The following is a 27,932-nucleotide window of genomic DNA, read 5'->3' as shown; positions in this document are numbered from 1 at the left end:
AAGGTGGAGAACAAAAGAAGGCGGGACGATAGAAAATAAAACAACTCGGCTTTTTCAACAAGTTAAACTTTTGGGGTTTCTTACTCAAAACAAAACAATGAGATTAAAGATGAAGTTTCATAATTTATTGGTGCAGTATTTTTAAAATAAATATCATTTGTGTACAGATTTACTTCAGGATTTCACTTATGGAGCGTTTTAACCAATCAGGGCAGCTCAGGAACAGTTTGGGAAATCAACCAATGTCTCATTTAAACTAAAAATAAAATCTGTCTAATCAGAAAAAAACAGCCACAGGAAAACATTTTAACACCTAAAATGAGGGGGAAAAAAACATGATTTATGTCATAAATTATCACTAAATGTGACCACAAAGTGCTGATCTCCTTCTTCCCTGCTTTTCCTCTCCTAAACCTGATCTCCTGCCAACAGCGAACACTACAGTTAGCTAACATTTCAACTGTATGCTATGCTATTAGCTAATAATATCAACTGATAGCAATGCTACTAGCTAACATTTCAACTGTCAGCTATGCTACTAGCTAACAATGTCAACGGTAAGCTATGCTATTAGCTAACATTTCAACTGTAAGCTCTGCTATTAGTTAACAGTGTCAGCTGTAAGCTATGCTATTTGCTAACAATGTCAACTAATAGCCATGCTAATAGCTAACATTTCAACTGATAGCCATGCTATTAGTTAATATTTCAACTGATAGCCATGCTATTAGCTAACAATGTCAACTGCAAGCTATGCTATTAGTGAAGAATTGTAACTGTTAATCGTACCTTTAGCTAAAAGTTACAAGTGTTCATGTTTGGTATTAGCCAACAATTTCCACAGCCAGCCATACATTTAGCAAACATTTTCAACTGTTAGCCACACTGTCAGCTAATATGTTCCAAATGTGTCCACACTTTTAGCTAACACCTGCAGCTATTAAGCCATACAATTAGCTATTGTTCTTAGTATTAAAAATTTCAACTGTAAGCTATGCTATTAGCATATCATTTTAACTGTTAAAAGTACCTTCAGCTAACAATTACAAGTGTTAGTGATAACATTAGCTAACTGTTGAAATGTTAACTAAAATTTTGGCTAAAATTAGTTTACTATACTTTTGGCAAACAGTTTCTTTCCATTCTTTTAGCAAATCATTTTCAATTGTTTATGCACACTTTCAGCTGTTGTTCCATAATATTAGCTAACATTTCAACTGTTCCAAGTGTTTATCCACACTTTTAGCTAACACCTGCAGCTATTTATCCATTCAATTAGGCATCGTCCATCGTACTGACTAACACATTCAACTCTTAGCCCTACTATTAGCTAATAATTAAAACTGTAAGCAATACTTTATGCTAACCCTTACCAACTTTTTATCCGCATCTTGAGCTAACAGTTCAGCGGTTTATCCATGGTGTTGGCTGACAGTTCCAACTGTTAATTGCACCATTTATTCACAGTTTCATCACTACTTCAATCATTCATGTGTCCTTTTGGTCTTCAGCGTTGTTCTCCTGACGTCTAGTAGACACAGAGGTCGGGAAACTTCATCTCGTAGAGCGGCGTCGATCGAGGCGGCGACTGTCCGGACGGAGACGGAGGAGGACGGATGATCAGATCGAACACCTGATCCAGTTTGGACTGAAGCAGCGACGCCTGGAGACAGAAAACCATCCATGTTATGAGCAGAAGAACCACACAGCTGAAGGTGTGTCTGGTCGGTTTATCTTCTCACCCTGGATCCACAGTGAGCAGCGATCTCCTCGAACGGCGCCGTCTGAAACCTTTCCACCACCTCCAGCCTCTTCCTCCTCTCCTCCTCCTCCACAAAGCCTCGGTCCTCTGGAGACAAACTCAGGTTCAGCTCAGGAGGAAACATTTCAAACGTCAGATTACATCGAACTAGACCTTAAAGACGTATTCTGGTGTGAATCCAAACCCACCGATGGCGTTCTTCAGCGTCTCAAAGGTGATCTGCTCTGTCTGAGGCTTCTACAGACACAGAGACACCATCACATGGGAAGATGTGTAGATAGATTGATTGATTGATTGATTGATTGATTGATCGATCGGTACCTGAGGCGTCTCAGGACTCTGAGGGTCCATCTCCATCTGCAGAGAGACGACGTCTCCGACACTCTTCCTCTTCGCCAGACGATCTTCATCTGAAAAGGTTCAGATGTATTTTTATTTTCTCCATCAGCACAAAAGTTGGAAAGAATTCAACATCATTCCAGAAATCTGGGATTAGAAACAGAAAGAACCGGCAGATTTTCAACTTTCCGACGGTCCATAAACACATCATGCCGACCAAAAATCACTTTATTTTGCATATTTCATTTTTTTTTATATCACTAAAAACTATCAAAATCTAACTGATCCAGGTTCATCAGCAGTGAAACATTCAGAGTTTCCAGATGTTGCTGGAATAAATTTTAATATTCTCACGTTTTCAGTGTAAATTTTAATATTCTCAACTGTTTTTACTATAAATTTTAATATTCTCACATGGTTTTAGAATAAATTTTAATATTCTCACGTGTTCTTAGTATAAATTTGAATATTCTCATGTTTTAGTATAAATTTTAATATTCTCACGTTTTGAGTGTAAATTTTTATATTCTCAATTGTTTTTACTATAAACTTCAAAATTTTCACATTTTCAGTATAAATTTTAATATTCTCATATGTTTTCAGAGTAAATTATAATCTCACATTTTCAATATAAAGTTTGATATTTGTCAGTATGAAATTTAATATTCTCACATGTTTTTAGCATTCATTTTATCATTCTCAAATGTTTTCAGTATAATTCTAAAATTCTGAGAATTATTCAGTGTAAATTTTATCATTCTCAAATGTTTTCAGTATAATTATTTGTTTTTCATTATTTTTTACATTCTCACATGTTTTCAGTGTAAATTTTAATATTCTCATAGGTTTTTAGCATAAATTTTATCATTCTCAAATGTTTTCAGTACAATTCTTTGTTTTTCATTATTTTTTACATTCTCACATGTTTTCAGTGTAAATTTTAATATTCTCATAGGTTTTTAGCATAAATTTTATTATTCTCAAATGTTTTCAGCATAAATTGTTATACTTTTCGTTATATTTTTAATGTTTTCCTGTGCTCTCAATATAATTGTAATATTCTGAGATGTATTGAGTTAATATTTAATATTCTCATGTTTTTGGCACAAATTAAAATATTTTTCATTATAATTTTATATTCTATGTTTTCAGTGTAAACTGTATTTAATCTAAACTTTATTATTTTACCATGTTTTTAGCAGAAATTGTATTATTCTCAAATGTGTTCAGTATAAATTTGGATATTTTTCAGTATGGATTTTAATATTCTGACATTTTTAGCATAAATTCTAATATCTCACGTTGTAGGATATATTTTAACATTTTCAGATGTTTTAGTATTAATTTTAACATTCTCACATGTTTTAGTGTACATTTTAATATTATCACGGTTTAGTATAAATTTTGATAGTCTCACATGTTTTAACTATAACTTTGAATATTCTCACATATTTTAAGTATAAATTTGAATATTCTCACATGTTTTTAGAATAAATTTTGATATTCTCACGTTTTGGTGTAAATTTTAAATTTTAGGAGCAGGTTGTTGGAGATCCATCCAGCGTGGTGAAACATCTTTCTACAGCTGATGAGCAGAGTAGAGACATGCAGGTGTTTCCAGGTGTTTCCAGGTGTTTCCAGGTGTTTCCAGGTGTGCTGTTACCTGTCAGCTGAGGTGTGTAGGGCGTGTTGAAGCGTTCGCACTGAGAGCTGTAGCTGCTCGCCGTCAGACCCTCGCAGATCTTCCACTGGACGAACAGAAACTCTTGGTCCACCTTCAGCTCGCCGTCCGGCAGACTGAAACAGAACGCTGGGATCTAAATCCTCCAACAGATCGACACATTTCATTTTCATCATTTCACTTCTGCAGCGTATTATTTTGGCAGTTTTATCTTTTAGTCCAGACTGTTTAATGTCAACAGAGGATGAACTCAGAAATAAAATGTCGATTATGTTTCCTTTACAGTTACAAACTCATCTGCTCATGTTTTGTGTTTCTTTGTGGTTGTTTTGTGTCTCTTTGTGTTCAGTTTTGTGTCTCTGTGGTTGTTTTGTGTCTCTTTGTGGTTGTTTTGTGTCTCTTTGTGGTTGTTTTGTGTCTCTTTGTGGTTGTTTTGTGTCTTTTTGTGGTTGTTTTGTGTCTCTTTGTGGTTGTTTTGTGTCTTTTTGTGGTTGTTTTGTGTCTCTGTGGTTGTTTTGTGTCTCTTTGGGGTTGTTTTGTGTCTCTTTGTGGTTGTTTTGTGTCTCTGTGGTTGTTTTGTGTCTTTTTGTGGTTGTTTTGTGTCTTCAGATGTACCGTCGGTTGGTATTTGTGCGTGTGTGTGTGTGTGTGTGTGTGTGTGTGTGTGTGTGTGTGTGTGTGTGTGTGTGTGTGTGTGTGTGTGTGTGTGTGTGTGTGTGTGTAAAAGTCTCTGAGGACCAAAATAATAAATAAAACAAAACTAAAAATAATTCAGATCTACCGTCGGTCGGTCACGTGATCTACGTAGACGTCCCCCACTGCTCTGAGGGGTCCAGATGTTCCCTGTAGCTCTGCGCTAGCGCCGCTAGTCTAGAAACCGGAGACCCGAGGGAGGACATCAACAACTGATGGTCCTGATGGAGAGGAGGTTCTGCAGCGGGATTCGTTTATGTACGGTGTATTTTTGCAAGATGACTGATGAAGTGAGCATCCTGTGTGTGTGTGTCTGACTCTAACACACACCTGTCATCAGTTCTAGCCGCTAGTTAACCACACAGCTGCTGAGAGGATAAAGTCTGCCAGGCTTCTTTTTGTTTCTGTATGTTTCTGTTGTCATGGGCAAAGTGCATCAGAGAGATGTATTATTTTACTGTCAGTGAGTTGCAGTGTGTTTCCTGTTTCTAGAGGCAATGAGACAGAGGTTATGTTATTTCTCCACCTCTCTACCTCTATCTCTACTTCTCTACCTCTTCTGTCCCTCTCAACCCATCCGGCCAGCAGCAGATGGTTCCCCCACATTAGAGCCGGGTTCTGCTCGAGGCTTTTTTCCCTGTTAAAAGGGTGTTTTCCTGCCACTGTCTCCTTAGGGCTGCTCTGGGGGTTCAGGCATATGGGTTCTGTAAAGCATCTCGAGACAATTTGACTGTAATTGGCGCTATATAAATAAAATTGAATTGAATTGAATTGAATTATTTCACTGAAACTATGTACATGCATTTACACATAATTTTGGACTATTGCAGTACAAATACAATAACAATAATAATTAGAAGAATTTGAATTGTTTTTCTCTCAACCTCTCATTTAAAGATATCAGTACTTGTTTATAACATTTGTATATATAGACAAACTAAATATAATATGCCTAAATATAAAATCTAAAACTTTTAGAACCTTGCTGTCTTGCGCAAAGTGGATAGTCAAACTGAATAAAAGTACAAATACATTTAAATACATGATTTCTATATCATTTAATTGTTTTTAAACTTATTATTAGCACTACGAATAATAAAGGGCAGATTATGAATCAGCACCATGGAGCAAATCCGTGGCTCTACAGTACATGTCTGGAAAAGGTATGAAATTTAAAAGCAAGGACTCCAGGAAGAGTAGCCACAGTTAAACAGTCCAGTGATGTAAATTCTAATGGTGATGTAAATTCAGCTTCATATATTATCTTCCTATGTCCTCAATGAATGCACAGCTTGAATTCTGGCTTTGTGGATATCAGCTGCAGCTCCTCCCCTCCTTTATTCTGGTCCCCCATTAATGTTCCCCTTTCAGTTTATGAATGAACAACTAGTCGTGTTTAGTTCCAACAGTCAGCCTGAGTTTCCTACTAACTACCAGCAGGACGGCAGGTCAGTCAGACATTATCAGCGTTAGTTATCTTTGCATCTTCTCATGATCTCATAACACTAGTTTAATCAGCTACTGTCTCTCCCATGCTCCTTTAGTGTCTAAACTCTCAGATCAATACAGCTCATCTCCAGCGATATCATCATCATCATCATCATCATCATCATCATCATCATCATCATCATCATCCTCAACAGAAGCTGTTTAATGAACCCATCAGGTCAAACGTAAACTGCCCCCTAACAAAGATATGAGGTGTGAACAATGATGTGGTACGTTGTGATTCCATGTTGCATTATTTATGAATATCTGCTGCTACAATTCAGCCAGTTCTATTTTAAGGTGTGCTCCATGTCCCCCCTTTAAACTTCTACCCCTCCAAAGGCCTCTGCACGACCCTGGTGTCTCCGTTGTTGTTTTGTGTCTCTTTATTGTATGTTTGTGTTCGTTTTGTTACCTGTGTGAGTCACAGAAGATGTTTTCAGGCAGCAGGTGTGGAGCGTCTTTGCGTCGTCTCTCTATAACCTGCAGATTTACAACAATCGATCAATTATCTGATCAGATTTTCAGCATTTTCGGTTCTCGTTGTTGAATTTTAACACGTTTGACCAATAATCAGTGTTTTACCTGAGCGACGTGCTGCTGCACCGGCGACGGCGGTCCGAGCTGTGACATCACACCGAGGGCGGCGGCACAGACGGCGTGAACGCCACATCGGTTCAACGGCGTCAGAGGCTCCTGATTGGACGAGGCCAGTTCCTGGGCAGCAGACGGAGCATTTAGCGTTCAGAAAGCGACCGGGTGGTTTAATTTTACAGGCGGCGTCGTACCTGCAGAGCCAGAACCAGCCGGATCAGGTCCACCATCACCTCCTCATTGGCCAGCTCCACGCTCAGGACAGCCAATAGGATGAAGAGCTGCTGGTAGTGGCTGTGACTGCTGCTCTCCTCCTTACACGCCAAGAACACGTGTCTGTAGAGGCGCTGAGCGTGCTGAAAACATCACGACATGTTTAACAGCCGAAAAACAACTCAAAATTTGTCCACATTAACATGAAAATGATAAAAAATGATGTCAAATGTGTCCATAATGACTCAAAAACAAGACAAAATGAAAGAAACCAGACACAAAATGAAAAGAAGATACACAAAATTAAAAAAAAACAATGCACCAAAATGAGACGCAAAATGAGAAGAGACACAAAATTAGGAAACTGAGACACAAAATAAGGAAAAATTAAAAAAAACAAATAACAAAAATATGACATGACATGGAAAACAAGAAACAAAATGACAAAAATGACACAAAATGAGGAAAACAAGACAAAAAACCTGACAAATGAGACATGAAATAAAAAAATGGTGCACAAAATAAAGAAAACAAGAAGTAAAATTACAAAAATGAGACACAAAATGAAAAAAATAAGACATGAAATATGGAAAATGAGAAAATTAGATGTAAACTATGGAAAAAATGAGACACAAAATGAGAAAAAATGAAATACAAAATAAGAAAAAATTTGAAAAATGACAGACAAAATGACAAAAATGACACCCAAAATGAGACAAAATGAGGGAAAAAAGACAGGAAATTGGGAAAATGAGGCCCAAAATATAGAAAAAAAAGAGACAGAAAATGAGGAAAAACAAGACAAATTGAGAAAATTTAAACAGAAAATGTGGGGAATGAGACAAAATGAGAAAAAACAAGACACAAATAAGACCCGAAATAACAAAGCAAACATGAAAGACAGATAGGAGACACAACAAAGGAGGCACAAACCCAAACAAAACGGTCAGAAAAAGACAAAAAACAAAACAAATCAAGGAAAAATGACATACAAAATGAGAAAAAAAACGAGACAAAATGACAAACATCACAGAAAACTACACAAATAAGACCTGAAACAACAAAGAGGCACAAAATGAGATAATCGAAAGATGAAATACGAAAACGAGAGACAAAAAAATGACCACAAGACACAAATAACGCAGCGTTTACCTCTGATGATTCTCTCTGTTTCTGTTGTTAATAAACGGAGATAAACTGACCTTCCTCACGAACAGGATGTCTTGTCGAGAGCTTCTGTCCTCCTTCAGCTCCAATGACGAGACATCGAACGCAGCGCTGTGGACGAACAGCATTACTTTATTTAAACTGTACCTGCAGTGACGCATTTCGGCCACCAGGGGAGTCACTGTATTTCAGTGGTTCTTTCTGACCTGGCGGTGGCGCCACTGAGCCTGGCAGCGTTGTGGCGCCGGTCGATGAGCGATGTGAGGATGGACAGAACCAGCAGCCGGATCTCTGGATCCTCCATCAGCGTGAAGGACAGCAGAGGCTCCAGGAAGGACGAGGGCAGCGCCGTTAGTAGGTTGCTGCTTTCATAGCGCTCCGAAACCTGAGGACGGGAGGGAATAGGAGCTAACAGGAGCTAATGGATGCTAATAGGAACTAACAGGAGCTAATGGATGCTAATAGGAGCTAACAGGAGCTAATAAATGCTAATAGAAGCTAATGGATGCTAATAGGAGCTAATGGATGCTAATAGAAGCAAAGAGGAGCTAATAAGAGCTAACAGTGACTAATAGATGCTAACAGGAGAGAATAGGAGTTAACAGGAGAAAACAGGGACTAACAGGAGCTAACAGGAGCTAATATGGGCTAACAGGAGCTAACAGATGCTAACAGGTGCCACCTGTAGCTGAGAACTCACCTGGAGGAGGGACTTGAGCAGCATAACCTGGATCATCCTGCTGCCCTCGAAGCCAGCGTTGGGTGACCCCAGGGCGGGGTAGATACCGGGGACGGGGATCTTCCCCATGATGAAGAGCATGACCTCGGACCGCTGGTAGACAGGAAGTGTGTTGGCGAAGGATCCTGAAGCGACAGAAACAACCAGTCAGCTTCTAGATGAGACGAGGCGACATAAAAGCAGAACCGGTGACGAGGCAACCCACCGATGGTTCTGATGACGGCGTCCTGCAGCGTTTCCTCTTTGCTAGAGGTGGTTTTGTGCTTCCCAGCATTGTCATAGTAACCGGTCAGCTGGTAGTCAACGCTCTGCCGCAGCTGTCGTAGCAACGTGTTGAAAACTTCCAGCACTGTGGGACCTGCAGGGGGCGCATAAACATAGCGTCACGCTTCAGACACATATACAGGTACATAAAGGGTACATCCAGGTACATACAGGTAGATGAAGAGTACATCCAAGTACACAAGGGGTACATCCAGGCACTTAAAGGGTACATCAAGGTACATAAAGGGTACATCCAGATATATACAGGCACATCCAGGTACATAAAGGGTACATCCAGGTACATCCAGGTACATAAAGGGTACATCCATATACATCCAGGTACATAAAGGGTACATTCAGATATATACAGGTACATACAGGTGCATCCAGGTGTGGCGGCGGCCAACTCACCTACAGATCCGGTAGCTTCTATAACGGCGGCCTCTGACAGAACCTCCACGATTCCGGCCCGGACCGAAGCCGGACTCCTGCTGTTAGCGTCCAGGTGACCCAAAAGCTGCTGGATGACCAGGTGAGAGTGCTGCGACTGACGACAAGTACAGTTCAGTTACACAGCAGCAGAGTACTATTAGGTACTTTGAAGGTTACAGTAGAGGCTAGCAGGAGCTAACAGAAGCTAACAGGAGCCAACAGAAGCTAAAAGAAACTAACAGGAGATGACAGATCCTAATATCAGGCTACCAAGTGCCAACAGGAACTAACAGAAGCTAATATGAGCTACCAAAAGCTAACAGGGGCTAACAGGAGGTAATAGAAGCTAAGAAGAGCTAACAGCAGCTAACAGGTGCTAACAAGAAGCATCAGGCAGTAAGAGTAGATGACAGATCCTGACTGAAATGACCAAGTGCCAACAGAAGCTAACAAAAGCTAATATGAGCTAACAAAAGCTAATAGAAGCTAACAAAAACACAGAGAAGCTAACTGAGGCTGACAGGAGTAGCAATCACTAACAGCGGAAATCCTGACTGGAATGACCAAGTGCTAACAGGGGCCAACAGAAGCTAATATGAGTTAACAAAAGCTATAAGAAGCTAACAGGAGCTAATAAAAGCTCAGAGAAGCTAACTAAGGCTAACAGGAGCAACAATCACTAACAGAGGCTAACAGGCACGACCAGGAGCTGACCAATTCTAACTGAAGCTACCAGATGCCAATAGAAGCAAATATGAGCTAGTAGAAGCTAACAAGCGTTAAAAGGGGCTAGCACGAGCAAGCAGAAGTTAATTGGGGCTGACAGAAGCTAATACGAGAGGATCTTCTTGCAACTAACATGAGCCAACAGGAGCTAACAGGATATATCTGGAGCTAACGGAGCCAGTGAGTTTGTTTACATGATGCCAGTGTTGTTGTTTTTTGAGAGACAAACTATTTTCCATATAATGTACTTAAATGTTGGTTTTAAGTGCATTTTGATACTTAAATGAAGTTTAGTTAAATTTAACTTTTGTTTAAGTAGAATTAAATTGAATAAACCAAATAACATTTAACTTTAGTGCAGGTACATTTTGCTTAAAGGCGTAAAAGTTATATAAAATTAAGCACATTCCAGGACAATTTGTGCTTTATATTTACCTAAAATATCATTAAATGTTCACGTTAGATGTATTAAACATTTAAAAGGAATTAATGTTTTAATGTAGTTTGATAGTTCCATAAGTGTTTGTGTATTTACTCACCTGAATCGAGTACATGATGATCTGAAAACAACGGACAGCAAATCCTCGTCCTTCCCAAAGACTGTGACTGTCGAGGTGCCTGGAATCACAGTAATACTGTGATCTGTACTCGAATACAGCTACTACTACATTCCCATATTAGATCTGAAGTCTTTTGTGATTATTTACAGCTCTCTGCTACTTCTACAGTACTACAAACAGAGTGTATCTTACATGAGCACTGGTCTGATAGCATTGTTAATGTGTCCATAAGCAGCTCGGCCCAGCAGCTCCCTGAAACAAACCTCCGTCTGCTCTGCTGGAGACCCGCTGCAAACACAGAAATACCAAAACCCAACACCCTGTTCAAGTACATCAGTATTTAAGAAAATCACAAAATTTAACGTCAAAAATTACCCAAAATGAGCTACAATGAAGTAAAACACTATCATCAGCATATCGGTGAATGTGGACATCTGTTGTACTGTTTGTTAATAGAACTGTTCAAATATACTTTCTATAAATTTTATGTTGTAGTTTGATGACAAAAGCTTAACCCACATTTAGCTTATGTGCAGCTTACATTTCTTTAACAGCTACAAAACGATAACAAAACGAGTTGTCTGAGACTTAAAACACAGTATCATCTGCAAATTTGTGAAAGTGGACACCTGTTGTACTGCTTATAAATATGAATTCAAATATGCTTTTTAGTTTAAGTACATAAAACCATCTCATGTTTAGCTTTTGGTTGTTTTTCAGTTTCAAAAAAATGCAGAAATGATCTTTTTAGAGGTAAAACAGTGTATCATCCATAAATGTGTGAACATGGGCATCTGCTAAACTGACTATTAATATATATTTGAATTTACTTTTTAGTTTGAGTACATAACATTAACTCATATTTAGCTATTGGTTCTTTTGTAGATGAACAATTCAGAAATTATCTGTCTCAGAGGTAAAACAGAACAGTCTGCTAATCTACAAAAGTGGGCATCTGCTATACTGCTTACAATAATGAATTTAAATATACTTTCTCATTTGACGACACATTGAACTATATTTAGCTTTTATGTCTTCTGTAGTGATAATATAATATAAAATGAGCTTTCTGAGTGGTAAAACACTGTATTATCAGCAAATCAGCACACATGGACATCTGTTATCTTGCCTATAGATATAAATATAAATTATCAGTTCAGTTTGAGTAGATGCCATTAACTTATATTTAGCTTTTAATTCTTTTGCAGTTACAAAAAATCCAGAAATATAATTTTGAGTGGTAAAACACAATCATCTGCAAATCTGCGAAAGTAGGCATCTGCTATACTGCTTACAAATACAAATCTAAATATACTTCATCGTCAAACAACACAATGTTAACTCATGTCTAGCTTATTTCTTTAACAGTTATAAAACAAGCCAGCTTTCTGAGAGGTAAAACACAGTATCATCAGCAAATCGATGAATGTGAGCATCTGCAGTACTGCTTATAAATGTCATTATATCCCTAGTTTTACTTAATAACATGAAATCCTCTTGGTGCCAGGAACATAAATAATAAAACCAGTCAAAAGGAATGTAAAATATCAAAAAGATTGCACAACTTGTTGAATTTAAACTAATTTTCATGTCATTAGACCAAGTAAATACTATAGGATGGCACTGTACCTGTCGTTTGGGGTGTGTTGCTCCAGGTTGACCAGCAGGGCGGGGACAATCTGCTCCATGTGACGAGGTTCCCAGATATTAACCTGCAGCTCGTTATCCACCGTCTTCCTGACGACGCCCTGCAGTCCACGGATTCCTGACACACGGATCCTGAAAGTAGAGAGTTCATCTAAAGTATAGATTTTCTTTTAAAAAAAATCCCAAAAGTTTAAGCATTACACTGTGACTTAGTACGTTGCGTATTTACATTAACTATGATTTGGGATTGTTTTTATAGATTTTACAAGTTTTTTTCATTATATTTTATGTCATTTACACAAAACTCATTAGCTTTCTCAGAGGTAAAACAGTGTATCATCTGCAAATTGGTGAAAATGGGCATATGCTAAACTGGCTTTAACTACATGTATGAATTTACTTTTTAGCTTGAGTACAAAAGATTAACTCATATTTAGCTTTTGGTCCTTTTGTAGTTAACAGACCATTCAGAAATTAGCTTTCTCAGAGGTAAAACACAAAATCATCTGCAAATCTGTAAAAGTCAGCATCTGCTATACTGCTTTCAATCATAAATCCAAATATACTTTCTCATTTGACAACATGTGGACTCATTTTAGGCTTTTATTTCTTTTGTAGTTATAAAATAATCTCAAAATGAGATTTCTGAAGGGTAAAACAGTATCATCTGCAAATTGGCAAATATGTACATCTGCTATTCTGCCTATAGATATAAATTTAAATATTCTGTTCAGTTTGAGTACATAACATTAACTCATGTTTAGTTTCTGGATATTTTGTAGTTAAAAATCTCAAAATTAGCTTTCACAGAGGTAAAATACACAGTCATCTACAAAAGTGGGCATGTGCTATACTGCGTACAATCATAAATCTAAATATACTTTCTCATTTGACAACACATTACCTCATTTTAGGTTTTGAACTCTTTTGTAGTGATAAAATAATCTCAAAATGAGCTTTTTGAGATTATTTACTTATAATTTTTTTCTGATTTGCACAGTATCATCTGCAAATCAGTAAACATGGATATCTGCTATCCTGTCTATAGATATAAGTTTAAATATTCTGTTTAGTTTGAGTACATAGCTTTTGGCCCTTTTGTAGTTCACAAACAATCCAGAAATGAGCTCTTTCAGAGGTAAAATACAGAATCATCTGCATATCTGCAAAAGTGAGCATCTGCTATCCTGCATATTTTTAGGGAAACTTTGGGATCCCTGGTGGGTTTAAAATATCATAAAAGAGAAATAAAACCCTCATAATTGAGAATGTTTCTATATCTGTTAAATGACTGAGTACTAGAATCGTTGCTGATTAATTGTGTTAAAGCATCGTCATTGCAAATGTACTAAAAATATATCGGCCATTATCAAAGAAAAGACACAGATAGAAACTGACTTGTTCTGGGTGCCGGGATCATCATGTTCGGAGTGACACATCTCACTGAAGCGAGACACGAAGAAGTCGTAGCTGCGATGATACGATGGCGTGTCCTCCTCGATGTTTGCAAACTTCACAAACTAAAAAGGACGGGAAAATATTGTAAAATCATAAAACATCAAGAAATGCTCAAGTTAAGGTCATCTTTATATAAATAAACTATCAAATTATAACATCATTAAGGTCATCAAAACAACTTAACTTATAACTTACCACATATAACATGGAATATACAACATATCTTCAGTAATAACAATATATCAGATTTGTAATTTCGTTGTTTTTTTTCCTCTAAAACGTTTTAAACTTTTGACCTTTATGATAAAAGGTCACAGGTCTGATTTTTAATGCACTTTTTAAATATTGCAGCTGGTAAAGATGAAGCTAATTTGACCTCTTTAGTGTTAAACCAGCTTATTCAGTTTTTTATTATCATCATTTAATTTCAATTTCACTTTTGTTTTTAACTATTTATTGCTAAAAACTCTCTGCCTTGAAATTTAACTTTGCATTACAAAATTATGAGATGAGAAGTCAAAAAGCTGTCTTAAATTATAAAACCTTTTATCCCAAATTTTACCTTTTTAACTCAGTTTGGACTTTTCATTTCACATTTAAAATTCCATTTTTTTAAGTAAAAACTTTTTATATTTCCTGTCTCATAATTTGGAGATTTAACTACGTTTGACAATTTGCATTTAGATTGTCACTTTAAAAATTGGACTAACACATAATGATAAAATATACAGTCTGACACTTGATCTCATACTTTATTCAATGCTTTTATTTTAAAATCTGACTTTTAAGAGCATTAATGTGAACCCCTTTGCTTATAAATCAACATATTAAAATTTACCACATAACTCTGACTTAAATTTTGGGTTTTTTTCACTCTTCATTGCATATTTTCAGCTTTGAAACTTGACTGACTACTAAGAGCAGATGGTTGTGAATGAACATTTCCAGCAGAGATAATCCTGCTGTTAGACACACCCATAATCCCTGTGTGTTAAATATACCATAAATCTTACATGTGGAGATGCAAATATGGCAGCTTAAAGATTACATAAATAACTGTATAATGCGACCACTAGCTCTCAGCTGTATAATCAGGTTCTGAGGGATGCCGTCAGTAAAATGAGGGTGAAAACTATTTTCTCACGTTGCTCAAAAATAAAAGACATTTTGATGGTGAAAGAAAATGAGTACTTTCACATGCAGATTGAACATTATACTTGTTATATATAAAAGGGAGGTTGGAAGACACTGTACTGACCTCCCTTTGGACTAATGAAAGACTGTAACTGTACACAGCAGCACCCACACAAGCGACACTTGTTCTTCATGTTTAAACTCAACCACCATGTCTTTAGTTGATATCGACTGAAAACTAAACCAGCATTAGGTCTGAAATAAACATCGAGTTACATACAGAGTTGTTGGCAAGAAATGTTCAAGTCATACATCCAAATTCCCCAAACAAAAGCCCACACAGTTAGAATGTATTTTCTGTAAATTTTACCTTTAACTTTCAATTTTATCTTTAACTTATACCAATTAATGCTACCATAAACTCCACTTCAATCAATAGACATACACAGATGATACATTGAATATATTTCTGTTAATAATTATATGTTTCGACAAATAAATAAAAAACATCCCGAAATGATTTTACAGAGGTAAAACACTGTATCATCAGCAAACTGGCGAATGTAGCCGTCTGGGGTACATTTAAAAACATTAAAAAAAGAGATATTTTTCTTTGTTGCCAACAAATTCATTCTAAAAACGTAGTAAGGGATTAATGAGTTGCATACAGAGTTGTTGGCTAGAAATGCTCAAGTCATACGTCCAAAATCCCTAAACAGAAGCCCACATGGTTAAAATGTATTTTCTGTAAATTTTACCTTTAACTTTAACTTTAACATTTACCAATCAAAGTTACCATAAACTCCACTTATGGTAACAGACATACAGATGATATATTGTTTAATAGCTATACTTTTAAAGAAGCAAATTTTTTAAAAATCCCAAAATGAGTTTTCTGAGGTAAACACTGTATCATCAGCAAACTGCCCAGTGGTAAAGTGGTAAAAAAATCAAAAAATCGAAATACTTTTTTAAATTTTTTGCCAACAAAATGATTCTAAAAACATAATAATAAGTAATGTAATAAGTTGCATACAGAGTTGGTTGCGAGGATGTGGAGGTGTGGTTTGTCAGCCTCCAGCAGCAGTCGCAGCGTACTGAGGAAACTCTCCACCAGCAGGTTGATGCTCTGGCAGTGACAAGCCAACAGCAGCTGCTCCAACGCCTCCATCGCAATGCAAACATACCTGAAAAACAATCACACTGCTGCTCAATGCGAGGTTGTGTATTCAAACACAAACAGGATTTTGTATTTTTTACACCACTTTTTGTGTAAATAGCGGCTTTTTGTATGTGTTTGTAAATGAAAGATGAAACATAAATTTCACCTCTTTCTTCTAATTTTACAGTCAATTCACTAACTAATTAACTAACATTTACATTTGTTTTTGATTAATCTGCTTTTTAGATTAATTTGTAATTAAAAATGTAAAAATATTAATTTTAGTATCATGTGTGAGTAAAAAAGCAGAAAACAGACATATTTGAGAATATTTCAAGATTCATTTTCTCCTGATCAACTAACCATTGTAAAATCTTTTTATATACATTTAAATATCAATTTTCTGACATTTGAATTTTTAATTAATTTTAAAAGTCATTCCCAAGAGGCCATGTTTCAGATTCTGGATATTGCATTATTCAGTATACAATCTTACCCAAATTAATTTTCTTTTACATAACATTTTAATGTACATATTTCACACTTTTTACATTATTTTAGGGGGTTAAAACTTTGGGATATTTTCTGAAAAGATACCACAACTTCCACGTTAGACAATGAATACTTGTTTGTTTACATTAATTTAAATATTATTTCCTAGCAGGCAATGTTTAACAGAGTCTGGACGTTTAATGCACCATTTTTATGTGATTTTACTGACATTCATTTTAGTTTCTGTCTGTTTAAAATTTGCTTTTAAATGTCATGTTTTGGTGAAAATTTGGCATCTCTGGAGATTTTAGAAGACTGAATACTGACATGAATGAAGTGTTCAAACTGAAAAGCAGAAAATCCTCACATTTGAGAAATATGAAAACAGTAAATACGGCTTTTTTGCTTTAAAAAGTTGGTAAAATGCTATTAAAATGATCAACACATCTACAAATTATTAACTCACTTGTGACTAAACCTAATTTAAGCTTGATGACATTACATTACAAACCCAAGAGAATATGTTTTTAGTTTATTTAGTCACTTTTCAAATGTGTGGATTATTATTTAACATGCACAAGAGTCGGTGTGAGGTTAAATTAATCTGAGATGAGTTTCAGTACATGTGGTATACATATGTAGTACAGTGTAGAGTATTTGTGTGTACTGACCCATAGCGGTGGCGGTTCAAATCTCTGGTCAGACGCTCCAACAGATAAGCAGCAATTCGGTCGAGTTTCTCCGGAGCCGACAGAGCGAAGAACGTCAGCTTCTCCATGTTGGCTTTCACCAGCCCATCCTGAACACACATCAACATACTTCTGTTATTTTCACTGAAGTCAAGACACAAAACAAGAAAAATCAAAACACAAAATGAGAATCGAGACACAAAATTAGGAAAATCTAGACACAAAATGAGAAAACAATAGTTACAAAATGAGAAAAAAACGAAATACAAAATGAGAAAATTTGAGACACGAAATGAGGAAAAAATTAGACAAAATGAGGAAATATGAGACAAAACGAGAAAAAACACACGAAATAAGAAAAGTCAAGACAATGAGAAAAAATTACAAAAAAAGAAAAAAGAACGAAACTCAAAATGAGAAAAATTTGGACATAAAATGAGAAAAATCAAGACACAAAATGAGAAAATAACAAAACAAGAAAAAAGCAAAACACAAAATGAGAAAAATAAGAGAAAATGAGAAAATTAAGACATAAAATGACAAAAATGACAAAATGAGAAAATCGAGACGTGAAAATCAAGATAACACGAGAACAAACAAGACAAAATGAGGAAATTGAGACATGAAATGAGAAAAATCGAGACAAAACAAAAAAATGAGACAAAATGAGAAAAACAGACACCAAATGTGAAAAAAACAAGACACAAAATGATAAAAATAGACACAAAAGTGAAAAAATGAGACAAAATGCGAAAAAATGACACACAAAATGAGAAAAAACAAAGCAAGAAAAAAGCAAAACACAAAATGAGAAAAATCGAGACAAAAAGAGAAAAATCAAGAAAAAATTAGACACAATGAGAAAAATAAGAAAATGAGAAAAAATAAGACACAAAATGAGAGAATTGAGACATAAAATAAGAACAAATGACAAAATGAGAAAATTCAGATACAAAAGAACAAACAAGACACAAAATTAGGAAATTGAGACACAAAATGAGAAAAATAGAGACACAAAATGGGAAAAATGAGACAGAAAAAAATGAGACAAAATGAGAAAATGAGACACAACAAAAAAACAACTCAAAATGAGGATATGGAATCACAAAATGAGAAAATGAGAAAATCGAGACAAGAAATGAGAAAAATCAATGGCTAAAATGTCTACCAGTGGAGAGATGCGCAGTAAAATTAAAAATATTTTGCATTTGTTTTTACCTCGGGGTCTTCTGGGAAAATGTTGTCGACCAGCCTCTTGTAGCGAGGCCTCAACGCCCAGCAGCAGCCGCAAAGACCTGAAGAAACAGAAGTTAAATAAATTCGATTCAAATTTACAAATTAAAGTCTGTCAAATCCAGGTTTCACAAAACCTGAAAATGCATCACAAAATGGTTAAAAGGTGTCTATTACTGAGACGAATCTGTGGAAGCCCAAAAGCAAAAATCAAAAAATCTAATCAGATTTTTTAATTGAATCTTTTGATAAAGCGACACAAACTTTTATTTTTCAATTTTTAAAAACTTTTTCCTTAAATTCCGAATGTATCTTTTTATGTATTTGGTAATTAACTAAATTTTGGGATAAATTTTTTTTAAATGTTCCATTTAATTTAATGCTTTAAAACTAAAAGTTTTGACTGATCTCAGAATTTTAATTTGTTGTTTTGATTTTTTTTCATTTAAAACATTTTGATACAGGAAAGTGTTTTTATTGTAATGTTGCACCTAGTAAGCATGGAGCTAATTAATTATTCATGTTTTTATAATTAAAAATGTTAACTTTTTAACTCATAATTGATCTTACACATTCATCTTTAACATCTGACAGACAAATTATTACAAAATTACAAGATGTAAAGTCAGAAGTTCTACTTTTTGTTTATATTATCACAATCCAAACTTTAGATCTCATAGGTTTTACCTTTTAACAAACATACTGACTATTATTTCATATTTTCAGCTTTGAGACTTGATTTATTAATATGAAATTCTGTATTTTTGATTAAACTGTGATTTATTTTTTTACAAATAAAGTTGTTGCTTTTACTTCCATTTAAATTTTTTTATTATAAATAATGTAAGTCTGTATTGTTTCACTCTTACCATAATTTTCACTTCAAATTTGTTTATTTATTTATTCATACTTTCAGATTTGAACTGTGTAATAAAATTAGAAAGATAAAAACTCAAATGTTGGACTTATATTTTGTTTTTTAAAATCAATTTGGACTTTTTACTTCTGAACAAAATTTTATTTTCAGGTTTGACATTAACAAAAAACAAGTGATTAAAAAGTCAAACTTGAGATATAAGGTATTTCATCTTTAAAATGAAATAAAAAGTGATTGTATTGTGAGAATATAAATTTGCTAAATAAAAAACTCACATAAATGTAATAGAGCAAAAAAAAATTGTGTGTATACAGACACACACACACACACACACACACACACATCTATACTGAATTTATCACATTATTTTTCAATACCAGCATAATGTATACATATATGGTAATCTGCAGCCACCAGGGGGCAGCAGAGTGTCTGTGGACTTTTTAAATATCTTTTTTTAATGTTTCATCTCTCTCCATGTTCAGTGTAATGCGGTTTTGGGGGATTAAAGAGGACGAGAGAGTCACAACTGGTCAACGGCCAACTCAAATCACACACATACGCTGGTCTATCATACGTTGTGAGGACCCTTGTGGACTTAATGGTTTACCGCGTGCTTCATCTTACTCCCAACTCCAACCCTGAAACTGACTCTAACCTGGACCCGCGAACTATACGTGACCCTAAAACGTCCCCAAAGTGAAAACCGGACCAGAACCAGAACAAAAACGTCCCCACTTTGCATCTCTTTCATGCAGATGGTCCCCACAAAGATAGATGAGCTGGAACACACACACACAACAATACAGCAGCACGAATGCTACGTCTTAAGCGCTAATCCTGCGCCGTTTGTTGCATAATGTGTTTATATTGTTGTGTTTTTAGTTAGTAGAGCTTAAAGAGTCCACTGCAAGGTCGCAGGAAACAGGAACCCTGGAAGCTTTTTATTTAATATATTCGTGTATTTAACGTTTGTGCTTCTTCTAATGGGTTTCTGCGGTTTAACTTGTTTTTAGTCACTTTATTTTAATTGGTGTTTTATTTACAGCCACCTTATATGTGTTAATTAGCATTCTTTGTGAAAGTGCTTTATATGAAAAGTTAATTGTTCTTATAATCATATTAATGCAGCATTACTATGAAAACTTGATGCATAAATAAATGAGAAATGTTTATTAAAGACTAAAAGCTGACACGTTTTGACATTACAGTTAATTATTTTGCTATATTAATATAATAAAACCTCATTTTGTCATAATTATGGGTCAATTTATCGAATCTTCTGAAGAAAATTAGCTTTAGCTTTTAAAAATGTTCTTGGCAAACATAAAAACAACATATTTAAGTTGACAATTAGACAATAATGTCACTGTTTTTTGGTTGTAAATCATAAAAAATGAAATAAAATCAGTTCAGATTTTAAACTTCTACAGTCAAGATCTGAATGAAGTCAGTTTTTAATTTAATTCTCACATAACAAACATATGTATTTAAGTTATTAGATTGTACTTTTTAAATTTAACATATAAAGTGTCTGACCAAAACACACGTGAATTTATATTATTTAGATGCTTTAAAGTTGAAAAACCAATGATGCAATACTTATTTATTATTTATTTATTTACTGCAGCACTTTTTATAAGTTTTAAATATAAATATAGAAATTTAACATGTATTTAAAATTATAAAACAGTTATATATGTTAAATTAATGAAAAATCCTGTTGATTCCACACTTTTTTTTACAGTACAGTTAATTTAAATGGTTTGAAATATTACTATCAATAAATAATCCTTGTAAATTCATGATATTTTACAGTGTAAAACAAAAAATAACTGAACAGATTTTTATCTTTGAACATGTTTAACAAATAAAATCTGTAAATTTATTTGTATGTTTATTTTTTACTTTTTAACACTAAAACAACTAGAAAAAGATTAAAATGATTGAGAAATACAACATACTCCCTGTTTTACAGTGTATTTGTTTCACAACTTCATTTAATATGTCTTAATAAATATTTCTACACATGTATAAATTAGTTTTTAGGTTTATTTTTGTTATTTTTCTCACTGAAACAACTATAAAAATAAGAAAGTTGGATTGAATATCACATATTTTATGTTTTACAGTGGATTTTCAGTAATAAAATAGAATTAAAATGCGATTAAATCATAAATGAATGATGTTTGAGGGTAAAATCTGATGCTACGATAAACAAATGTTAATTTTTGCACCATTGAAACAAGTAGAAAAATAAGAAAGCTTGATTGAATGTAACATATTTTACATTTTACAGTACATTTCCAATAATAAAATTCAATTAAATAATAAATGAATGATGCTTACAGGTAAAATCTAAAGTTAAAAGGAACAAATCTTAATTTCTGCACCAGTTTACAGTAAATAAAGCCTGTAAATCTGTTCATATAGGCTCATTTTTGACTTTTTTTTAACACTAAAATGATGACAAAAAGATTAAAATGACTGAGAAATTCAACATATTTCTTGTTTGACGGTGTATTTGCCTCATTTAAAATAAATTAATAAACATCTCTACACCTGTTTTACATAAATAAAAACCCATAAATCTGTTTTTATGTTTGTTTTTGTGATTTTTCTCAGTGAAGCAATAAGAAAGCTTGATTGAATATTACATATTTTATGTTTTACAGTGCATTTACAATAATTAAATTCCATTAAAATCCAATTAAATCATAAATTAATGACATTTGAGGGTAAAATTTAAAAGCTAAAGGGAACAAATCTTAATTTCTGCCGCAGTTTATTGTAAATAAAACCTTTAAATCTGTTTTTCAAGTTTATTTTTTTACCTTTTTTACACTAAAACAGAAAAAATTGAGAAAATCAACATATTTCCTGTTTTACAGTGTATATAAAATCACACCTTCATTTAAAATGTCTTCATAAATATCTCTACACCTGTTTAATGTAAACAAAACCTGTAAATCTGTATTTTTATGTTTATTTTTGTCATTTAAACACTAAAACTATGAGGAGAATCTATTAAAGCAGACCAAAGTGAGTATTTCTTACCGTACATGAGGACAGCTGCAGATCGTCTCCATCACACACATGTTGGATTTAATCCCCCACACACACACTGGGGCCTGGCTCCGCCCCCTTTCATTCATCATCATCAGCATCATCATCAGCATCATCAGCATCATCGTCATCATGAAAAGTTTATTAACCAGATTTACCACAGAGCTGTGAAGGTGTTGGGTTAGTGTGTCTTTCTGGAGTATTAGTGTACTAGTATCAGTGTTAGTGTAGTACCAGTGTGTATTGTGTGTGTATTGTGCGTACTAGTATCGGTGTTAATGTAGTACCAGTGTGTATTGTGTGTGTATTTGTAGTATTACTGGTCCACGTGCAGCAGCTCAGCTCTATAATCTGGATTTATGTTCCACAAAAATACATCAGAAAACTTCCTGCAGCAACACAACAGACACACAATCTACACAACAGACCCACGATCTACACAACCTCCACTAACACCAGTGTGTGTCTGTCAGTGTGTACTTCTGAGGTATTTTACGGATTTTTCTGGGTTCTGTTTGTTGTTGTCTACTTGTGATTATTTTGTGTTTGATGGGGTTGTTTTGTGTGTCTTTGTGGTAGTTTTGTGTATTTTTGAACTCGGTTTGTGTATTTTGTGGTTGTGTTGTGTCGTTCTGTGGTCATTTTTGTTGTTTTTCTGGTTGTTTTCTGTCTTTTTGTGGTATTACTGTGTATTTTTCTGGTTGTTTTGCATCCTATTGTGGTACTTTTGTGCTTTTATGATTGTGTTATGACTTTTCATTTTAGTTTTGTGTATTTTTCTGATAGTTTTGTGTATTTTTCTGGTTGTATTGTGTGTTTTTCTGGTTGCATTGTGTGTTTTTCTGGTTGTATTGTGTGTTTTTCTGGTTGTTTTGTCTTTTTGTGGTAGTTTTGTGTACTTTTCTGGTTGTTTTGCATCTTTTCGTGGTATATTTGTGTATTTTTCTGGTTGTTCTGTGTATTTTTCTGGTAGTTCTGTGTGTTTTCCTGGTTGTTTTGTGTATTTTTCTGATAGTTCTGTGTGTTTTTCTGGTTGTTTTGCATCATTTTGTGGTAGTTTTGTGCACTTTTCTGGTTGTTTTGCATTTTTTGTGGTATATTTGTGTATTTTTCTAGTTGTTTTGTGTATTTCTCTGGTAGTTTTGTGTAGTTTTCTGGTTGTATTGTGTGTTTTTCTGGTTGTATTGTGTGTTTTTCTGGTTGTTTTGTCTTTTTGTGGTAGTTTTATGCATTTTTCTAGTTGTTTCGTGTATTTTTCTGGTAGTTTTGTGTATTTTTCTGGTAGTTATGTGTACTTTTTTTGTTGTTTTATGTCTTTTTGTGGTAGTTCTGTGTGTTTTCCTGGTTGTTTTGTGTATTTTTCTGATAGTTCTGTGTGGTTTTCTGGTTGTTTTGCATTTTTTTGTGGTATATTTGTGTATTTTTCTAGTTGTTTTGTGTATTTTTCTGGTAGTTTTGTTTAGTTTTCTGGTAGTTTTGTGTAGTTTTTCTGGTTTTGTGTATTTTTCTGGTTGTTTTGTGTATTTTTCTGTATTTTTCTAGTTGTTTTGTGTATTTTTCTGTTGTTTTGTGTATCTTTCTGGTTGTTTTGTGTATTTTTTGTTAGTTTTGTTTATTTTTCCTGTAGTTTTATGTATTTTTCTGGTTGTTTTGTCTTTTTTGTGGTAGTTCTGTGTGTTTTTCTGATATCTTTGTGTATTTTTCTGATACCTCTGTGCATTTTTCTGTTGTTTTGTGTATTTTTCTGTTGTTTTGTGTATTTTTCTGTTGTTTTGTGTATTTTTCTGATAGTTTTGTGTATTTTTTCTTAGTCTTGTTTATTTTTCCTGTAGTTTTATGTATTTTTCTGGTTGTTTTGTCTTTTTTGTGGTAGTTCTGTGTGTTTTTCTGCTATTTTTGTGTATTTTTCTGTTGTTTGTGTATTTTTCTGATAGTTTTGTGTATTTTTGTTAGTTTTGTATATTTTTCTGGTTGTTTTAGATATTTTTTGTTAGTTTTGTGTCTCTTTGTGTGACTTCTTTCCATCTATCCTCCCATCACGGTGTGTTCAGATGTTTCTTACCTCCAGCGGTCTGGTGGTCAAACACTGAGCAGCAGTCCTGCAGCAGTCGCCGAGGAGCCTGGGAGACGGTCGGCATGGCGACGGCCCTCGGCAACGACATGGTGACGCCCCGCGGCATGCTGGGAAACCGGGGCAGACTGGGCAGACTGGGCAGGCTGGGCAGGGTGACTCCTCGGGGTAAACTGGGAGGGTTGATTCCTCGGGGCAGAGAGCCCAGCAGCGTCGGCACGGTGACACCCCGCGGCATGTTGGGAAACCGGGGAAGAGTCGCCGGCATCTCCGTGGCAACGACAAGACGAGGAAGAGGAAGAGGGAGAGCGGCAGGTCTGAGAGGAGGAGAAGTGAAAGTGTGAGAAAGAGAGAAGGAAGTTAAAACTGATCCTGAATCCAGACATTCCTGAAGGTTAACCCTCAAAGAGCCGCAAACAAGAACGTTTACAGTCTGGTTGTGTTGTTGTGTGTCTCTTTGTGGTGGTTTTGTGTCTCTTTGTGGTGGTTTTGTGTTTGTTGGGGTTGTTTTGTGTGTCTTTGTGGTAGTTTTGTGTCTTTGTGGTTGTTTTGTGTCTCTGATTGTTTTGTGTCTCTTTGTGGTTGTTTCGTGTCTCTTTGTTGTCGTTTCGTTTCTCTTTGTGGTCGTTTCGTGTGTCATTGTGGTTGCTTTGTGTCTCTTTGTGGTTGTTTTGTGTCTCTTTGTTGTCGTTTTGTGTCTCTTTGTGGTTGTTTCGTGTCTCTTTGTTGTCGTTTTGTGTCTCTTTGTGGTCGTTTTGTGTCTCATTGTGGTTGTTCTGTGTCTCTTTGTGGTTGTTTTGTGTCTCTTTGTTGTCGTTTCGTGTCTCTTTGTTGTTGTTTCGTGTCTTTGTTGTCGTTTTGTGTCTCTTTGTGGTCGTTTCGTGTGTCATTGTGGTTGTTTTATGTCTCTTTGTTGCCGTTTTGTGTCTCTGTGGTCGTTTTGTGTCTCTTTGTGGTCGTTCTTCTCTTCATAACAACAAATCAACTAAACTTTATTAAACTGTAACTTTTGTTCGCTTCCTCTGACAAAGATCTAGATTTTTCTGTTTGTTATTTATTAATTTTATTTTATTAAATATATAAATCATCAACATTTTGAAACATAATAATGTAAACGATCACTTTCAGCAGTAGTTTAGTGATTTTTGTTGTCACTACAGCTGATATTTTCCACATTTATTGCATTCATATTTACATTTATGTGTGAATTTACGTAGAATTCCAGGAATAAAACACTGAAATCATGTAAATTATTTGAACTGTAGAAAACAACATTAACTGACATTCAGAGTAAAAGCAGCAACACAAACAGCAGATCAACAGTAAAAGTTGTGTTTTTTAGCTTTCAAGCTGCAGCTGTGAGGTTAAATCTGCATCTTTCTGCGGTAAATCTGCCGTTAATCTGATTAAAAGTGGCGTTTGGTTTCCTACCTGCTGCCGCGACGCCGCTTCCCTCCGACTCCAGCAGCTCATTACATAACGGCAGCTGATCGATCGCGTCTATTGACGATCGATCAGCTGCTCTGACGTCACTCCTGTTATCCAACGTCTCTTCAGTCAGAGGATCCAGCGCCTCCTGGTGGCCGACAGACGTCACTGAAGCTTCACTGTGAAAAATACAATAAATAAAGAAGAAATTCCCTCAAAAAATGTAGTTTTTCCTCAGTTTCATGATCATTTATGACAAAAAAGTTAATTTCTTAACTTTTCTCGTCCTTCAGGTCTTCTGTTCAACTCTGAAATAATAATAACAACAATAACATAAAACATAGAGATCTGATCTGTAAAATCTGTGTACAATTAAATCTTAACATTTAACAGGTAAATTAATCATATTTGAGGATAAAAACTGATGTTAAGGTGAACAAAATCTTCATTTCTGCACCAGTTTATTGTAAATAAAACCTTTAAATCTGCTTTTTAATGTTTATTTTGGAATTTTTAACACTACAACAAGCAGAAAATAATTAAAATGACTGAGAAATACGACATATTTACAGTTTTTTTTCCTGTAAAAAAACTTTTAATCTGCTTTTATATGTTAATCTTCATGATTTTTCTCACTGAAACAACCAGAAAAATAATAAAGTTTGATTGAAAATTACATATTTTATGTTTTACAGTGTATTTACAATAATAAAATTCCATTAAAACACAATTAAATCATAAATTAATTACATTTGAGGGTAGAATCTGAAGCTAAAGGGAACAAATCTTAATTTCTGCACCAGTTTATTATAAATAAAACATGTAAATCTGTTTTTTGGGGGTTTATTTTGACCTTTTTAACACTAAAACGATGAGAAAAAGATTAAAATGGCTGAGAAATTCAACGTATTTCCTGTTTTACACTGTATTTAATTCACAAGTTTATTTAAAATGTCCTAATAAATATCTCTACACTTGTAAATCTGTTTTTATAAGTTTATTTTTGTGATTTTTTTCTCACTGAAACAACCAAGAAAATAAGAAAGTTTGACTGAAAACAACATTTTGTGTTTTTCTGTGCATTTACAGTCGTAAAATGAAACTAAAATACAATTAAATCATAAATTAATGATGCTTAAAAGTAAAATCTGAAGCTAAAGGGAACAATTCTTAATTTCTGCGCCAGTTTATTGTGAATAAAACCTGCAAATCTGCTTTTTGTAGTTTTTTTTTTACCTTTTTAACACTGAAACGATGAGAAGAAGATTACAATTGTTGAGCATTTCAACATATTTCCTGTTTTACACTGTATTTTTTTCACAAGTTTATTGAAAATTTCCTAACAATTATCTCTACACCTGTTAATTGTAAATAAAACTCATAAATCTGTTTTTATAAGTTTATTTTTGTGATTTTTGTCACTGAAACAATGAGAAAAATAAGAAAGTTTGACTGAAAACAACACATTTTATGTTTTACAGTGTTTTACATTTGAGGGTAAAATCTGAAGCAAAAGAGAACAAATCTTAATTTCTGCACCATTTTATTTTAAATAGAATCTGTCAATCTGTGTTTATGTTTATTTTTGACATTTTTTTTAACACTAAAACAAGCAGAAAAAGATAAAAATGATTGAGAAATTCAACATATTTCCTGTTTTACAGTGTATTTGTTTATTGTAAATCGGATTGACAGAATCTGTGTTGTTTGTGTAACTTTTAGAACTAATTTGATTAAAAAGAATGACTTTTAATTACATTTTTTGTTTTTACCTAAAATTGTCAGTTTTTCTTTAATTTCTAAACTGTAAAATGCACTTTATGCAACAAACATCATTAAAATATAAAACAGAAATCAAACACGAATTCTTAAATTAAGGAATTTTAGTTGTAAATTGGAGAAAATCTTTAAAAATTGTATTTTTCCTGAGTTGTACTCCATGATGATGCAAAAAAAAAACCAACACATTTATGAAGCATTTCTTGTGAATTAATTGTGAAAATTCTGTTCATTTCTG

General features: G+C 34.4%; 1 protein-coding gene and 1 long non-coding RNA gene across 5 annotated transcripts in view; both read right to left on the bottom strand.

Annotated features, from left to right (window-relative positions):
- LOC129348284 (uncharacterized) overlaps window positions 1-27,932 on the bottom strand; it is a 90,668-nt gene that overhangs the window by 12,601 nt on the left and 50,135 nt on the right. The gene's annotated exons all lie outside the window — the stretch shown is intronic.
- Window positions 111-26,082, bottom strand: LOC111580117 (protein EFR3 homolog B-like). 3 transcript variants are annotated; one of them, XM_035956030.2, is made up of 22 exons: window positions 25,919-26,082; window positions 24,479-24,804; window positions 18,459-18,535; window positions 17,223-17,350; window positions 15,934-16,084; window positions 13,704-13,825; window positions 12,288-12,437; window positions 10,851-10,946; window positions 10,638-10,716; window positions 9,352-9,487; window positions 8,882-9,034; window positions 8,638-8,801; window positions 8,144-8,322; window positions 7,973-8,048; window positions 6,752-6,913; window positions 6,549-6,680; window positions 6,379-6,446; window positions 3,765-3,898; window positions 2,084-2,172; window positions 1,951-1,999; window positions 1,743-1,849; window positions 111-1,663 (listed from the first exon to the last, which is right to left on the bottom strand). In XM_035956030.2, exons 2-22 carry the CDS (start codon window positions 24,753-24,755, stop codon window positions 1,529-1,531), a joined length of 2,664 nt encoding a protein of 887 aa, XP_035811923.2. In that variant the 5' UTR covers window positions 24,756-24,804; window positions 25,919-26,082; the 3' UTR covers window positions 111-1,528. The 3 variants fall into 3 exon arrangements, with proteins under 3 accessions (XP_035811923.2, XP_054864257.1, XP_023143475.3); XM_055008282.1 differs by lacking the exon at window positions 25,919-26,082 and having other exon boundaries at window positions 24,479-25,220; XM_023287707.3 differs by lacking the exons at window positions 24,479-24,804; window positions 25,919-26,082 and adding an exon at window positions 22,408-24,432.

Source organism: Amphiprion ocellaris, chromosome 24 (genome assembly GCF_022539595.1).
Source record: "Amphiprion ocellaris isolate individual 3 ecotype Okinawa chromosome 24, ASM2253959v1, whole genome shotgun sequence".
NCBI classification, from domain to species: domain Eukaryota; kingdom Metazoa; phylum Chordata; class Actinopteri; family Pomacentridae; genus Amphiprion; species Amphiprion ocellaris.
Note: the sequence above shows the minus strand (reverse complement) of the source record. Positions and strands in the feature narration are given on the sequence as shown.

Excerpts from the sequence above, each read along its gene's own strand:
- LOC111580117 (XM_055008282.1), bottom strand. The coding sequence starts at position 25,127 with ATGACACACGAAACGACCACAAAGAGAAACGAAACGACAACAAAGAGA. Across the intron at positions 17,351-18,458 it reads TTTTCCCAGAAGACCCCGAG|GATGGGCTGGTGAAAGCCAA; the intron begins GTAAAAACAAAT and ends ATGTGTGTTCAG. Across the intron at positions 13,826-15,933 it reads ACATCCTCGCAACCAACTCT|TTTGTGAAGTTTGCAAACAT; the intron begins GTATGCAACTTA and ends CGTCCTTTTTAG.